The sequence below is a fragment of the Esox lucius genome, chromosome 20 (assembly GCF_011004845.1).
Source record: "Esox lucius isolate fEsoLuc1 chromosome 20, fEsoLuc1.pri, whole genome shotgun sequence".
Taxonomy (NCBI): domain Eukaryota; kingdom Metazoa; phylum Chordata; class Actinopteri; order Esociformes; family Esocidae; genus Esox; species Esox lucius.
Genome location: NC_047588.1, coordinates 36849310 through 36866738, shown reverse-complemented (window position 1 = coordinate 36866738; position 17429 = coordinate 36849310). Strand labels below are relative to the sequence as shown.

The 17429-nt window shown below is 46.8% G+C and overlaps 1 protein-coding gene across 10 annotated transcripts in view; it reads left to right on the top strand.

Annotated features, from left to right (window-relative positions):
• tns1b (tensin 1b) overlaps positions 1-17429 on the top strand; it is a 142643-nt gene that overhangs the window by 36326 nt on the left and 88888 nt on the right. For all 10 annotated transcript variants that reach the window (XM_020041125.3, XM_020041122.3, XM_020041120.3 and 7 more), the window contains exon 3: positions 4586-4623. In XM_020041125.3, the coding sequence (XP_019896684.2) occupies positions 4586-4623 (38 nt within the window). The remainder of the gene's footprint in view (positions 1-4585; positions 4624-17429) is intronic.

Sequence of the window (17429 nt, the reverse complement as noted above, 5' to 3'; positions counted from 1 at the left end):
AAAAAACACGATACTAGGTGAAAAGTGAGGACTTTTGGCTTATAGGCTGAGGTTGGGGTTAGATCAACGTTAGGTTTGGGGTTAGTGGTTTGGGAAACATACAAAAAACGTAAGTCCTGAAAGTTCACGAACGTGAACATGATGTGTTTGAGGATGAATGTAATCTATGTGTGTGTGTCCTTGTGTGTGAGTGTGTGTTTGTGTGTCAGATGCCTGTGAGATGGATGGAGCGTGGCTCATAGTGGGTGTGTGTGTTGTGCGTGTTTCTGTGTGTGTGTGCACGCATATGAGAGAGGAAATAGCCACGCCCTGCGTTCCTGATTGTGCTCCCCCTCTAGCCTGGGCTCAGCCCATCCCTCTGGGAGTCCAGGCCCATTACACAGGCCCGGGGTGAGGAAGTAGACCCAGCCTCACTCCCCTTCACCCGCCCCTCCCTCGCTCTTTACTCCAGAGCATTCCTAAAGCCTTGGGTCAGATAGGAACCAGTCCCTAAATGCGCCTCAACATCTCTTCCATGTGGACCAACACCCTACTCCCATCACACATCCCATAATCCTCTTCTTTCCACCCCCATCCCCATGGCCCTCTGGCCTCGGTCTCCTCCTGGTCCCATGTTACTTCTGCCGTTTGTATCTCTCTTTTGCCGTCTCCTCTCCTCTCTGCTCTTTCTTTCATTTGCCTCTCTCCTCCCATACCCTCCTCTCCTCCCATACCCCTCTCTCCTCCCATACCCCTCCTCTCCTCCCATACCCCACTCTCCTCCCATACCCTCCTCTCCTCCCATACCCCTCTCCCCTCCCATACCCCTCTCTCCTCCCATACCCCTCTCTCCTCCCACACCCTCCTCTCCTCCCATACCCCTCCTCTCCTCCCACACCCCTCTCCCCTCCCATAACCCTCCTCTCCTCCCACACCCCTCCTCTCCTCCCACACCCCTGTCCCCTCCCATACCCCTCTCTCCTCCCAAACCCCTCTCTCCTCCCATACCCCTCCTCTCCTCCCACACCCCTCTCCCCTCCCATAACCCTCCTCTCCTCCCACTCCCCTCTCCCCTCCCATACCCCTCTCTCCTCCCAAACCCCTCTCTCCTCCCATACCCCTCTCCCCTCCCATACCCCTCTCTCCTCCCAAACCCCTCTCTCCTCCCATACCCCTCCTCTCCACCCATACCCCTCCTCTCCTCCCACACCCCTCTCCCCTCCCATACCCCTCCTCTCCTCCCATACCCCTCTCTCCTCCCACACCCTCCTTTCCTCCCATACCCCCCTCCCATACCCATCTCTCCTCCCATACCCTCTCTCCTCCCACACCCCCTCTCTCCTCCCATACCCCTCTCTCCTCCCACACCCCTCTCTCCTCCCACACCCTCCTCTCCTTTCCCCCTCCCTTCTTTCTTTATATCCGCTGTGTTTACATTGCAGAGCTCTAACTGCCTAACAAGGCAACTGCCGGACCAGGCCCTTCTGCGCTGGCCACCTCCACACCCAATATGGAAGCAGTCCTCTCTCAGCCTTCCCATGATGTCCCAAGGGGGTGTTCCTACTCCGGGCTTCCATGCTGGGAACAGAGCTGGTCAGATCTGGACCGTGTGATGGGATGGGGAGGGGAGGGGAGGGGAGTGGAGGGGGGAGGACAACTTGGGGGTGTTCCAGAGAGAAACACAGTACGGAGTGTTTTCTCTTTCTTCTTAGGTAGGGCATTTAGTGAGCGCTTTGAGACGCCTGATATGTTTGTCGGGTTCTATACTTAGGCAATTAGGCACAAGAGACGGTTCTGCGTCATGCATGCAGTTGCTACTTTCACTGTTCCAAGAGTTCCACACTCTTGAGCTTTGTAAAATAAGTCCATTGAGTTGGACCCTGGGAACCGCCGTCTCCTCTGGGTCGGAGCACGCTGCAGTTTTTCACTCTGCCACGCTCCTCCCAAGGCCTTTAATTAAAGACTCAGCGGCTCTCAAATTTACCCCCTCAAGTGCAAATGTAATCTGACGTGTCTAAATATAAACTAAATGAACCAATTACACGCCTGGTCTATTTTTATTCATTCACATTTCTTTGTGAGGTACGTTTCATCTCGCAAAGTGAATTCTCTAGTCCTGAGCAATGTGTAGGCCTTTTATTAGTGTTGTCACGACACCGGAATTATCACTTCGGTAGTGATACCAGGTTTAGTATCAAAATATCAAAATACCATTAATAAAAGGAACTACTGGTATGTAAACATAGAAAACAATTGTAATAGAAACTGAAATACCAACTTTCCTACCAACATTAAGCGTTTTATAGCAGAGGGAGAAGGGCCTTGGTCAGGGAGGTGGTCGATGGTCACTCTGTGGAGATAAGAGAACCTTGTCACGTGCCAGATATTGATAAGTGGTTTCCGTATAACCGCTTAACTATCAAGGACTGATTGATGTTGTGCCACAGAGATAGGTGTCCCTCTGAATGGTTCTGAATGGTCCTACCCCAGATCTGTCCCACACAATCCTATTTCAGAGCTCTGAGGACAGTTCCTTCACCTCATGGTTGGATTTTTGATTTGGTACAAGCACTGCTAATGCGGCGTCGTATGAACACGTGTGCGTGCCTTTCCATATCATTTCCAATCAAATGAATTTACCACAGGTGGACTCCAATTATATTTTGGTAACATCTCATGGAGTATCAATTAAACACAATGCACCTGAGCTCAGTACACACTTACTCTTCTCTCACTTTTCAAAAGTGGCTTATGCAGAGAAGTGACTTTTGACAGAAGATCTAAATGTGACAGAAGTTCCAATACCGAGGCATTTCTTTTGTAGAAAAATTATAATGAGTTCAGTACACTCCCTGGAGTGCTATTCTATAGTCTAAATTGAGCATGTTTTTCTAGTGTGGTGTCTGAAGCATCTCTATGAGGTGTGGACAGTGTTCCCCCGGTAGAAAAGACAAGCATCTCCACTCTCAGGCCACATCCCTCTCCAGACCCCCGACACCCAGCACAGCCAGGCTTAACACAAGAAGCTTACAGAAGGCGATCACTTGCTAATGAAAACATCCCCTCTAGCCCCCCTTCTCTTCCTCAGCTTCCAACTCCATGGGAAAGCACAATGGAGGGAGGGGTCGTCTTTCAACCTCGCATCAAGGAATTAAAAGCTAATCATAATAAATATGGCAGGCCCGTAACACACAGTGCCTTTCATCTATGCAGGAAGAACGGCATGGGGTGCTGGGGTTTCAGAGAAACTACACACTTTCATCCTTGGTTTGGAAAGTGTCTGCTTGAGTCTCCTGAATGTTCTTTTGATTTCCAGCCTCTGAGGAGATCTAGTGTAGCTAGAAATTACCTGCGGTGGGTGAGGGGAGGGAGGGAGGGCAGAGTGACAGCACATTTTATGCTTCATTGACTAACTGAAGATATTGAATGGTCCAATTTCCACCTAATTCGAATCAGATTTCACCCATCCTTCACAGTCACTGACCCTTTAACTCATCCTTCACAGTCACTCACCCTTTAACTCATCCTTCACAGTCACTCACCCTTTAACTCATCCTTCACAGTCACTCACCCTTTAACTCATCCTTCACAGTCACTCACCTTTTCACTCATCCTTCCACTCCATTATTTAACTCTTCCTTCACAGTCACTCACCCTTTAACTCATCCTTCACTGTCACTCACTCTTTAACTCATCCTTCACAGTCACTCACCCTTTAACTCATCCTTCACAGTCACTCACCTTTTCACTCATCCTTCACAGTCACTCACCTTTTCACTCATCCTTCCACTCCATTATTTAACTCATCCTTCAGTCACTCACTGTTTAACTCATCCTTCACATTCACTCACCATTCAACTCGTTTTTCCACTTCCTCACTATTTATTTCACTTTGCACAGTGTTTATATATTGTAAAAAAGTTTCCTCTTTGTGTGGAGCCCAGGAGCAATTGTTTTTGCCGTGGTCGCCACTAATGAGATGCTAATAAAATACTAAATACTTGCATGCTTGTGTTCATTTCCTCTTTCAATTATTTCCTAGGCTTTAACTCTTAAACTTATAAACTAGTTGTACGCTTCAAGACCCTTTAAAATATGTTTGGTCACGGGGGGCTCTCGAATCATCTGCTCCCATGCATGTTGAAGCGGAATGCGGTGCAAACCGCTAAGACCCCTGCGAACACAACTGGAATATATGATCCATGTCTATGAAACAAACCTATGAGCACAGAACCCACATTCACCAAATCCACAAGCACGGAATTCATGAGCACAGAACCCACAATCACCAAATCCACAAGCACAGAACTCACGAACACAGAAACCATGATCACCAAACCTACGATCGTCAAATCCATGAGCACAGAACCCACAAGCACCAAACCCACAATCACAGAATCCACAAGCACAGAACCCCATGACCACAGTACTGGGTATCATCAAACAGCCAGAAGTATTTGACTGTCCATTCTAGAGTAAATATGTTGTGGAGGAACCCCTTGCATTTCACTACTGTTTTGTCCTCTCTTAATTTTGCGTTGCATGTTTTAAGTTTTTCTTGGAAATGGAAACTAACTCACATTCATTTTTCTTTCTCCCTTCTTAGTGTGTCGTCTGACTTGCCACAAAAAATGTGAAGTAAAGGTAAGCATTAACACATTTTATATTTTCCAAACAATGCACACGTACAGACCCACACTCTTATGTTTTACTAATAGACTGTTCAAGCACTGGCAATGCATTGTGGGTAGACAGTGACACCTTTCATATGTTTGTGACTATAAGCTGCCATTGCTGCTCGCATCAAGTCAAGTGCACGACTGCCTTTAAAAGGCATTGTGACAGAAGGTTCAGTGTTTCTCCACCTCTGGCTGAGGTCTGTGATCTTCCAGTTGGCTACACTCCTGTTTCGTTCAAAGCCAAGCGAAGCTTATCGGAAGGAAACTTTGTGTTGATGAGGCCAGTGCACAAGGCCTGGTTGAGAAAGTGTTCCTGCACTCTCCCGACGTTAGAGGAATCCGAAAAAAACAAGTGCAGGCTGTGCTTGCGTGTGTTTGGCTTGGCCAAACTCTTGCATGTTCGAGATCACCCCCTTCTAAAAATAAATGACTGTAACAGGCCTGGTAAATGATGGACTTCTTTTTAAAACGGGGGCACAGAAGAAAATGAGAAAACAGAAAGAGATGGGGGCGGGGGGGGGGGGGAGAAGGAGAGGCACAGGGAGTGTGTGAGAGGGAGGGAGGGAGAAAGTGAGGGTGGAGAGAGAGGGAGGGATGGAGGGGGGCAGAGAAAAAGGGAGGAACAGGGGGAGGGAGAAAACAGAGGGCTTTTACAGTTACAGTAAGAGATTTACTAGACATCACACCTACAGTACCCACCCTTCTCCACACACACTCCATACATCAGCAGCCTTCATCTGGCAGCCATTACTGAAATGGTCCGATGGTGCCAGCTCTGCTCCACGCTGGGCTCCCCCGGCTTAGCCTGGCAGGAAATACCAGGGCTGCAGAGCGGCCTGGCGAGGGGCAAAGGGTGGCAAAGGTTGAACATACCAGTGGGACAGACAAAATAGCACCAGCTAAAGTTCTGCTTGATGCATATGTCTGATCCAAGGGGCAAAGGTTTTCATCGTGTCCATTCTCAGATAAATGATTCTAGACGTAGATAAGTGAATAGTCGCCAAATTGTTTCACGGAAAGGTTGTGAAGTTGTGAATAACGATCAGCGGGGGCGACCCCTTCACAGTCTACTGGTTCAATAAACTGTATTTCAATCAATGCCCCCAGCAACACATATCCTTATGCTTTGACTGACCCCAGAACTGATATGACACGGATAACAAGAGGACATTTAACCAATAAAAAAAAAAAGGTTTCACAGCAGAAAAACACAAAATGGTATGTGATGAGTGAGGAGAGTTGCAGAACAGTGTTGTTGGAGTAATTGTAGGCACCAAACATGTTTAGGAATTCTGTCGTACCAGGTTCGATTTGTGAAGACAGGTCCGGAGCATAAAGACTTATTTCTGAATGAAACCGCAATTCAAAACGCACCCAATCAGCAGACACGGACGTTTGTAGACATACCTAACATTTCCCTAATCAGACAAACAATCCCTCAGCGATTATCCTTGGCAGGTCACATTTCGCATTTAACCTCGACGTGACATGTTGATGTGGTGAGTGATAGCTGATGAAGGCCAGGTTGATCGCTGGCAGTGTTCAATCACGCTTCACCGCCTAAAGACGCAAATCCATGACTTTTAAATAACGGACTAGCGGAAGACTTGAGGTTAAGACAGCGGTGTGATTGACTGGTGAACTTGCACTTTTTGCAATCTGTTGGGAATAAGTCAAATGCATTGTTAGCAAACGGATTAGCTACAGTGATAAATCTCAACACACGACTCAAACATAACCTTTATAAAGCCTTTACTACTAAAACGAGATGGTCAGACTGCGTAACAGCTATACCGTATTGTTTCAGTGACAGTGTGTGAGAGTGTGTATGTTTGTGTGGTAAAGAGGTGTGAGAGAGAAAACGCATGCATGTAGAGTAGAGGTTTGCAATGGGTATGTCAGAGACATGGAGAGAGCAAAAGAGTGGAAAGATGAATCGAGGCGATTGGGACAATACATGGGCATAGTTGGGAAATAACTGATTGTAGTGGGATTGTAGTTCTAATGCCACTCCACCAGGCCAAAGTGCTGGGAAGGCTAAGTCATATCTATACACAGACGCAGTTCGCTCCATCTCTTCCTGTCATCTGATAGGAAAAAAACAGACCTACCATTTACACGATCCTTTCAGTCCAGGCAAACACCTCCATGTTCCCCCGGGTAGAACTGTTCTGGAGGTCTTTGGACCTGCTCAGTCCCGTCACGGAAAGGGGCTCTCCCACTTCACTGCTTTGGAAACCTGTTGGAGGAGCCGTGCTAATACTCATGCTCTTAATCAGGCGCAATAAATTGTGTCCCTTCCCAGAGACTGCAGACGGGAGTGGGTGGAGCGCTATCCATGGTGGAGTACTAAAGGCATCTGCTATAGAGGCTATAGGGTCAATAGTAAAGATGGTGGTAAGGTTATGTAGTAACAGTGTCTACTCTGGAGTTGATGATAAAGGTGGTGTATAACCATTATCTGCTATGGAATTGATTATAGAGGTGGTGTATAAAAATGATCTGTTATGGAGTTGATGATAAAGGTGCTGTACAACCATTGGCTATTATGGAGTTGATGATAAAGGTGGTGGACAACCATTCTCTGCTATGGAATTGATGATAAAGGTGGTGTACAACCATTCCCTGCTATGGAATTGATGATAAAGGTGGTGTACAACCATTCTCTGCTATGGAGTTGATGATAAAGGTGGTGTGCAACCTTTCTCTGCTATGGAGTTCATGATAAAGGTGGTGTACGACCATTCTCTGCTATGGAGTTGATGATAAAGGTGGTGTACAACCATTGCTATGGAGTTTGTGAAACCTTTTGAGCTGTGTTGAAGTACTCAATAATGCAGTTTAACATGAATATGGACTCTACTGTGGCTTTGGTTCACCTAATGTCCTATTCTCTCTTTTTTTATCACAACTTCATGTGTGTCAACACTGCCACAGCTCAGTAGTGGTCGGGGGTGACGCCATTGGCAATTGCATTTACTGTAATAGATACAGCAGTTCAGTGGCAGTTCAGTGGTAATGATTTGGACTAAGCTGAAGCCAGTTTCAGCCAAAACCAGGAGGCTAGACTATGCGTTGGACCTGGTTTGAATTCCAAAGGAGAGTTAATGAAGTGTACTCCCTGGTGGGCCGTAAACATTGGAGGAGTGAGGTTTAGTGGGAGAGCAGCATTATTAATTAGGCTCTTTCCCCCTGAAGTGAGTCACCATTCAAACTGCAGTGGGCCGAGTGTTGTATCCAGCAAACAATTATCACCTGCCAATACATTTCTAGTGGGTCGTTATAGTGTTAGCGCATGCAACTAGCGCACATGCAGCTTGCGACAATGTTTCAGGGGAAATGTTTCTTTTTTTTAATGCGTGGTTTAGAGTAGGATATGTAATCTGGTCATATCCAGTGGCCGAAGGCAAAAGGTAAAACATTTAATAAAAAGATAGCCACACAAATGTATGTAGGTTGAAAACTCAAATGCTCCCCAGCCAGCATTGTCAGTTTGTGGAATTAATGAGTTTGAATATGGCCAAGCTAACGATTCCTTCTTTAAATGTCCTGATTGTCCATTAGATTTACCAATATGGCCTATGTTCCAACAAAGAGGATCTCAAAAAGCTTAAGAAGACAGAATAAAGCCCTCGGTGTGATAGCATTGTCCTTACTTGAAATAAACCATGGCAAAATAACTGTGCCTGAGACTTTCAGTGTTCGATACAAGGAGAACATTGTAGACGTGTTGTGCAGTTATAAGTGTTAGACTGGTTTGAGAAGTATACCATCCAGCCCAGAGATTCAGCTTATGGATGTCCATCAGTTTTTAGGAAGAAACTACTTTGTTTCCCCTGTCTCCTCCTTCTCTCACTCCTGTATCGCCCTGTACTCTGTCTCCCCCATCTCCTCTGGCCCCTTCATCTCCTCTGTCTAGTTCATCTCCTCTGGCCCCTCCCTCTCCTCTGTCTCCTCCATCTACTCTGTCTCCTCCATCTACTCTGTCTCCTCCATCTCCTCTGTCTCCTCCATCTCCTCTGTCTCCTCCATCTACTCTGTCTCCTCCATCTCCTCTGTCTCCATCTCCTCTGTCTACTTCATCTCCTCTGTCTACTTCATCTCCTCTGGCCCCTCCATCTCCTCTGTCTCCTCCATCTACTCTGTCTCCTTCATCTCCTCTGTCTCCATCTCCTCTGTCTACTTCATCTCCTCTGTCTACTTCATCTCCTCTGGCCCCTCCATCTCCTCTGTCTCCTCCATCTCCTCTGTCTCCTCCATCTCCTCTGTCTACTTCATCTCCTCTGGCCCCTCCATCTCCTCTGTCTCCTCCATCTCCTCTGTCTCCTCCATCTCCTCTGTCTACTTCATCTCCTCTGTCTACTTCATCTCCTCTGGCCCCTCCATCTCCTCTGTCTCCTTCATCTCCTCTGTCTCCTCCATCTCCTCTGTCTCCTCCCTCTCTTCCCTCCTTTCACAGGGATAAAATATGTGTTTTTCTTCTCCCCCACCTCACCAACAATTCTCTCAACGTTCATCTCTGTTTTTAAAACCAAAAAGAAAAGCATGTTTTTGTTTGGACTGGACCACCATTTTGAGCATTTCTTAAAGGCGTTTTGTTTTTGCTACTCCTCGTTTCTCTTTGCGGTATCAGTCCTGGCCTGAGATCTAGGTTTAAATACTTCACCACTTGATACTGACAGAGTATTCAAGGCCATGTTTTGTTTATTGTTTTTGCCACTGGACAAGCTGTGGTTCAGTTTTAGGTAGCGTCACATTGGGCAACTGTAGTGTTATCCAAATGCTCCCACCATACATGAATCTTTCTGGTTCATGCGTTGTTATAGCCAATAGCACTACACTGCTCCTGCTACTGGACCTGACATTGGTTAACTTCAGCATTCAATGTTCAGGTGCAATCTAAGCCCTGACAGAATTTGTGTATTAGATATAGGTTAAATCGCCTTCAGTTGAATCTACAGACGGGTAACAGATTATAGGAAAAACCTGAATAAATGAGTGGAGGAACGAATGTAGATGCTTCCCTACAGGTGTCCTGCATTATACAATTAAACAATTAACATCCCATCATGCTCTGTGGCACGTATTAAAACGCTAACCAGGCCCAGTTGACCTCGATTTTGGATCAAGGTGGCAAGAGGAAAGGATGATAGTGCCCCCATACACTGGGCAGGAGGGGTCACAGACCAGTTCGATGAGGATGAAAATGATGTTCATCAAGTGCTATGGTCTTCACAGTCACCAGGTCTCAACCCAACTGAACCTGTCCATACATCAATGACTCAAACCCAGTAGGCATTGTAGTCTCAAACCTTCAGTAAAAAAAAAGATTTGGCTTAAACTACATCACCACCATGGCTATTTGAATAGTACCAAATTGTAGCTAGCGAGATGGATGCTTTTTCAAAATTGGCTGTAGATGAAGTCTAAAATCTTTCACCGAACCAATTCACTTGATTTAGCCCTCAAACTTTAGTTTTGAATGTCCACCTTCTGATTTGTTGAGGGAATTTTCTGAGGAACACCCATCTCTTGGCTATTTTATTTCCTTATTGACGTTCCCAAAGTCGTCCATCATTTAAACCGTCCGTTGCCACGGTTGTCTAAGTTGGGTGTGGTTTAACCGCACGTTGTCCTGTGTGCACCACATGCAGTTTCCATGGTCAAAGGGAAGGGGGAAAATGTCAGCACTGTCTGTGAATCGTTTCTGATGTCTTGATTAACATCTACATAATAGCATGGTACTTCTAATGAAAATCTCCCTGTTCTGGTAAAAAATAAAAATATTCACCACCATAACATTTTAGACCCATCCAGACAGCCACGTGCAAACGTTAGGAGAGACGTCTTTTGATATTATGCTTTGGTTGCTTCAGCTGGCCCAGCCTTTCGCTCTCCTGGTGGGTGAATGCAACTCTGATTTATCTGTCTGTGTCTAGCTGTCTCAGCTTCAACGCTAGCAGACTTCCCCTGCTGACAAAGCCAGGTATAAATCTAGACAGCCATGTGTTTTCAGGTGATATCGAAAAATGTTGAGTGAATCCCAAAAAGAATTTATGTTAGTCGGAGTGCCTTCATGTCCGTGAAAAGTGTGCCTTAAGGAGACCACGCCTCAAGGCTGACGATATCACAATGCACGTTGGAATTGAGGCCCTGAGTTCTTGGATCATAACCAGGCGGGATCTCTCCTAAATGTAACGGTTTCATTACTTACCTCCCACTACAGCGGCTGTCAGGATCATTCACACACGCACACTCATCGCCAGTTCCACCGGCCGTCTCCGATACGATAATGTGCCTTTGTTGGCTGATTTGCTGGCTGATTTGCTGGATGGAGGGTAACCGGGAAGCAGCCTCGTTGTTGGGGAGCACAAGGGACACTTTGTCATTATCTTAAGAGCATTTTTTGTTTTTGCTTAGAATGGCAAGAAGAAAAGCTCAAGAGGAAATGGGCCAGAAATTGTTCCTTGTCTCATTCATATTCACTATAATTAGTTTCTATGCTTCTGTGCTCCACCATTTCAATTCACAAGATTATTCACACTCACACACAAAAAACAATGTCCGTTCTATATTCCCCAAATTAGTCACCAACCAAATCAGAACTTTTACAGTAAGAAGTTCAACACTTAGCTGATATGCTTATGTAGAGCGAATTACAGTAGTGAGTGCATATTTTATTTTAATATTTTTTAACCAGGCAAGTTGATTAAGGACCAATAATTCACATCAACAACCTGAGGGGAATGTTATGAAGGGGAGGAGAAGCAGCAGGTAGAATTGACTGTCTTGCTCAGGAATGGAACAACATAGCTTTTTACCTTGGATTAGAACCCGGGAACTTTTGGACCTTAGTCAAAGGTCTTAAACACAAAGCCACCTTGCCGCCCCAATGCACATGTTTGTATGGGCACAATGTGGGAATTAAACCCATGACCCATGCATTGGGTCAAAAAAAGAAGTCTGAAAACTTTTAATCTTATTGTCACGTACAAACCACAACTCAACATTTCTTTATTTTGCAGATGACCTTATGCAGAGGAACTTACAGGAGCAATTTCCAAATATTTTTCAACTTGATGATTCCAGCCGGCTTCTCTTCCGTTTCGAACTCAACATTCTAACCACTAAGTTATCTGCTGTCTCAGTTCTCTTTTGTTTGTGTCTGGGCCACATTAACTTAATGCTTTTAGCAGAAAGGAGTTTTCCCCTTATCTCATGGTGTCTCCATACACACTGTAGGCAGCGTTGTGGTATCCCATCGGCTAGTCTCAACCATCTGTCAGGTCTCTGATTTCAACAGGTCAAGACGTCTACACTGCTCTAGGTAATAGTTGAAAGACAACTGGTAAAGCAGCTCTTCCACTTGGACGTGTGACCTCTGCTGGGTTGCCCTCTACTGTAGTTGCCCCGACTCCAAGCCACTGGTGGAATACATCCAGGAACAACACTCTGAACCTCCTTCTTATTTCGTGTGATTGAGAATGCACTCACTCGGGACAGAATGAAGGGAGATGGGTGATAGGGGGTAAGCTTGCAGAGAAAATGTAACTCTCAGGAAATGGGTGTGGAGGTTGCTATCCATGCTTGGGATATGCATGGAATCGCAAGCTGGTGTAGGGAGGGAGGAGAAGGGCATCTGCATTGTAGATACAATGTATTGCGTCTTTCCCGAAAGGATCAGAAGGTTTTGAAGTCAGTTCAGTTACCAGCTGTCTGCGTTATCCAATATAATGAGCTACGTTATGATGACAGTTGGATCACAAGTTGTGAGATCAGTGTTTCTCCTGAATGCTGAGTTCTGGTTCAGTCCAAATAAAACCACGGAACACAGATGTGGTGGGGTTGGGATCAGGAACACTGGCCCTGTGGTGGGGGTGGGATCAGGAACACTGGCCCTGTGGTGGGGGTGGGATCAGGAACACTGGCCCTGTGGTGGGGTTGGGATCAGGAACACTGGCCCTCTGGTGGGGGTGGGATCAGGAACACTGGCCCTGTGGTGGGGTTGGGATCAGGAACACTGGCCCTGTGGTGGGGGTGGGATCAGGAACACTGGCCCTGTGGTGGGGGTGGGATCAGGAACACTGGCCCTGTGGTGGGGGTGGGATCAGGAACACTGGCCCTGTGGTGAGGGTGGGATCAGGAACACCGACCCTCTGGTGGGGGTGGGATCAGGAACACTGACCCTCTGGTGGGGGTGGGCTCAGGAACACTGACCCTCTGGTGGGGGTGGGATCAGGAACACTGGCCCTCTGGTGGGGGTGGGATCAGGAACACTGACCCTCTGGTGGGGGTGGGATCAGGAACACCGACCCTCTGGTGGGGGTGGGCTCAGGAACACTGGCCCTGTGGTGGGGGTGGGATCAGGAACACTGGCCCTGTGGTGGGGGTGGGATCAGGAACACTGGCCCTGTGGTGGGGGTGGGCTCAGGAACACTGACCCTCTGGTGGGGGTGGGATCAGGAACACTGGCCCTGTGGTGGGGGTGGGATCAGGAACACTGGCCCTGTGGTGGGGGTGGGATCAGGAACACTGGCCCTGTGGTGGGGGTGGGATCAGGAACACTGGCCCTGTGGTGGGGGTGGGATCAGGAACACTGGCCCTGTGGTGGGGGTGGGATCAGGAACACTGGCCCTGTGGTGGGGGTGGGATCAGGAACACTGGCCCTGTGGGTGTTGGGATCAGGAACACTGGCCCTGTGGTGGGGGTGGGATCAGGAACACTGGCCCTGTGGTGGGGGTGGGATCAGGAACACTGGCCCTGTGGTGGGGGTGGGATCAGGAACACCGGCCCTGTGGGGGTGGGATCAGGAACACTGGCCCTGTTGGGGGGTGGGATCAGGTCTGTCAATGTGGTGGGGGTGTTTCACTGCTCACAATACTGAAAGGAAGTTTTAATGTTCAGCATGGTATGCCCTCAACAGGTTTTGAACAAATTGGTCTACACAGAGGTGTAAGTCCAACACATGTCTTGTGAACTCAAATGAACAGGAATAAGAACAAATGTCGAGGTCTCCTCCCTCCACTGCCTTCTTTTGTCAAGTGTCTGTTGTGGAGCTGAGTTGTAGCACATGGCTACGTCTTTTCTAAAGGAAGGGGTCATGTGCGTGGATACAGGACAGAAGACAAACAGGAACACCCAACTTCTGGTAAGATGGAGTAATCAAGAGTCTCTGGAAAGAATGTAAACAGCAGGCCAACAGAGTCAGGACCAGGGAGGGGCGGGTTGGAGATGGGTTGGTGATGGAGGGAGAGAGAAAAGGACAGATGTATGATGAAAGAGAGTGTAATCTGACCAGTGGCCAGACATTAGGGGATGCTGATTGAATCAACAATGGAAAATACTTCTCAAACCCTGATGAGCGATCAGTTGACGAGAGATCTCGCCGGGTTGACCGTCCTGCGACCGTTAATCCCACCAAGCCTGAACACTGTAGTCTCATGATGCTGGTGTTGACACCCACTTGCTGTGACAAGCCAGCGTCGCCGTGTTGGGCGTGGGTCAGATGTTTCACACTGGAGTGACTCGTTCTGTTGTTGAGAAACCCTGAGTCAGCCTCCAGAGACGTAACACGGGAAACAGCTGCGTCTTGTGTCCTCACTACAGAAACGTTGCCTGTCTGTCTGCCTGTCTGTCGGTTCTGACCGGTCACGCACACTGGTGAGCTAATTACATCTGACTGGGTGCTGCTTCCAGCCTCTCCTGTACAGTACAGTTGCTGGTTCCTTTTTTATGTTCATGGTGATGATGATAGAGTGCGATGTTGCACAAGCATGCCCTGTCCTCTTAGTGCCCTCAGCTCTACAGGGAGAAGACACGTTTCCATTTCACAATGTTTAACACATGATAAATTGTATTCAATTGTTTTCAGTTAGATCCACGTACAGTAAGGTTATTTTACTGTAATAAATAAATAAATAAATAAAAGTTCTAGTAATGTGCGGCAAGACGTACTACAATGGTAATATTTGTATCGTAATATAGGATGTAAGTATATAATTTTTCTTATTTATTCCACTTATTCTGTCTCGGTTCTAAGTGGCATTTCCAGAATGCATTGTTTTGTGCTGGGTATGTTGGCCCATACCCGGGAGCAGCCTGGTATTTCCTTCCCTGAACTGTACCGCGCGTCTTCCATCAGACACCTCTGTCCCTGGCATGGATTCTTGTCAGCACTGATCACAGGCAGGAACAAGGGCAGAACACAGCTAATCAAAACCAGGACACAGGAACTATGCCAGACCCATAACATATTAGCGCCTAATCTGGTGTTTGGTGGTTTTCTAGAATCTCCATTAGCTGTTGCAAAAGCAGTTGCTACTCCTCCAACATGAATCCAAACACAGAATAATATCTGTGATATGTACATGTACAGTTACTAAAACACTTAATGAAATAGGCAATAAGGAAAACAATACTACATGAAAATGGGTTTATCATGTATTTTCTGCACTAAAAGGCATTCTTATACTGACTTGTTTCCATAAAAAAATAATCCTGATTTTATCACTTTCTTGAGTTACTTGTGTTGGCAGATGTATTAATATAGTCATGTGGTGATGTAGTCATATATTCATGTAGTCATATAGTCATGTATTCATGTAGTCATATTCATGTAGTTTTGTAGTCATGTGCTGATGTAGTCATGTAGTCATGTGGTGATGTAGTCATGTATTCATGTGGTGATGTAGTCATGTAGTGATGTATTCATGTAGGCATGTATTCATGTAGTCATGTAGTAATGTTTTGATGTAGTCATGTAGTGATGTACTCATGCTGTCATGTAGTCATGTAGTGATGTATTCATGTAGGCATGTTGGCATGTATTCATGTAGTCATGTATTCATGTAGTCATGTAGTAATGTGGTGATGTATTCATGCAGTCATGTAGTCATGTGGTGATGTAGTCATGTATTCATGTGGTGATGTAGTCATGTAGTGATGTATTCATGTAGGCATGCATTCATGTAGTCATGTGGTGATGTAGTCAAGTAGTGATGTATTCATGTAGGCATATATTAATGTATTCATGTAGTCATGTAGTCATGTGGTGATGGCCCACAGTCTAAAGATAGCCTCCGGTACCCTTTCTCATGGGGTGTCCATGGTCGGGTATTTTATTCGGGTGTCCATGGTCGGGTGTCCATGGTCGGGTGTTATGGTCGGGTGTCCATGGTTGGGTGTTATGGTTTGGTGTCCATGGTTGGGTGTTATGGTCGGGTGTTCATGGTCGGGTGTCCATGGTCGGGTGTTATGGTTTGGTGTCCATGGTCGGGTGTTATGGTCGGGTGTCCATGGTCGGGTGTTCTGGTCGGGTGTTATGGTCGGGTGTTCATGGTCGGGTGTTATGGTTGGGTGTTATGGTCAGGTGTTATGGTTGGGTGTCCATGGTCGGGTGTTATGGTTTGGTGTCCATGGTCGGGTGTTATGGTCGGGTGTCCATGGTCGGGTGTTATGGTCGGGTGTTCATGGTCGGGTGTTATGGTTGGGTGTTATGGTCGGGTGTTATGGTCGGGTGTCCATGGTCGGATGTTATGGTTTGGTGTCCATGGTCGGGTGTTATGGTCGGGTGTCCATGGTCGGGTGTCCATGGTCGGGTGTTATGGTCGGGTGTCCATGGTCGGGGTGTTATGGTCGTGTGTCCATGGTCGGGTGTTATGGTCGGGTGTTATGGTTTGGTGTCCATGGTCGGGTGTTATGGTCGGGTGTCCATGGTCGGGTGTTATGGTTTGGTGTCCATGGTGGGTGTTATGGTCGGGTGTCCATGGTGGGTGTTATGGTCGGGTGTCCATGGTCGGGTGTTATGGTCGGGTGTCTATGGTCGGGTGTTATGGTCGGGTGTTATGGTCGGGTGTTATGGTCAGGATTCAGATAGACGTGGGTGTTAACCTTCACCCTGTGAACCACTGAGGGCTGTATGTGCTGCTGGTCTGGGCCAGCTGCAGTTGGCATGTGTCCCGCTGACACGCATGACCATAAACTGGTCAGTCCAGGTGTGATAAAACCTGGGTCTGATGTGTTTGGTCGATTGTGATGACTCCTCCCCATCTTAGAAACAAACAACTTTATACAACTGAGTCAACCTTGACTTAAACATATCCTAGCACACGTCAAATACCATACCAAGATACAGAACACACCAATGAATAGCCTGCACACACACTCAAACTCCATAAAAACCAGGGAAGTTCCCAGTCCTGTCCACTCATTTTCTTAACCATACGTAATGCTATTTTATAAGTCTAATCTTAGCAGATGAAGGTCTATTTTAGACGTATGTCCATGTGGTAAAAAAGGAATATGATAATAGACAGGCAATTTTATGGAGCATTGAGGGTGGGGTTTGTCAGTTAGGCCGCAAACTTTGACAGTTGTTTTTTAACCTCACTTTCGATAACCCCAATCTTCCTAGTGTCATTCATTACCCTCCATAGAGGTAATGCTAATCTTCCCTGTATCATTCAATACTTTCTATACAGGCCATGCTAATCTTTCCCGTATCTTTCATTTCCCTGCAAAGAGGCCATGCTTATCTTACGTGTATCATTCATAAGCCTCTACAGTGGCCATGCCAATCTTCCAAGGATAGTTTTTTCATTAACATTCAGGCCTCCATTGACATTTATCACCCCCTCCCCTGGACGAACGTCAAACACAGCAGTGCGACTCTGAGGTCAGGTTGCTGATAGCCAGCCCACGTAAACCACCTTGTTGTTTTGTTGCTAATGCAACAAGATGTTGAGTCCTCCCAGCCAGCGTTGCTTCCTTCCT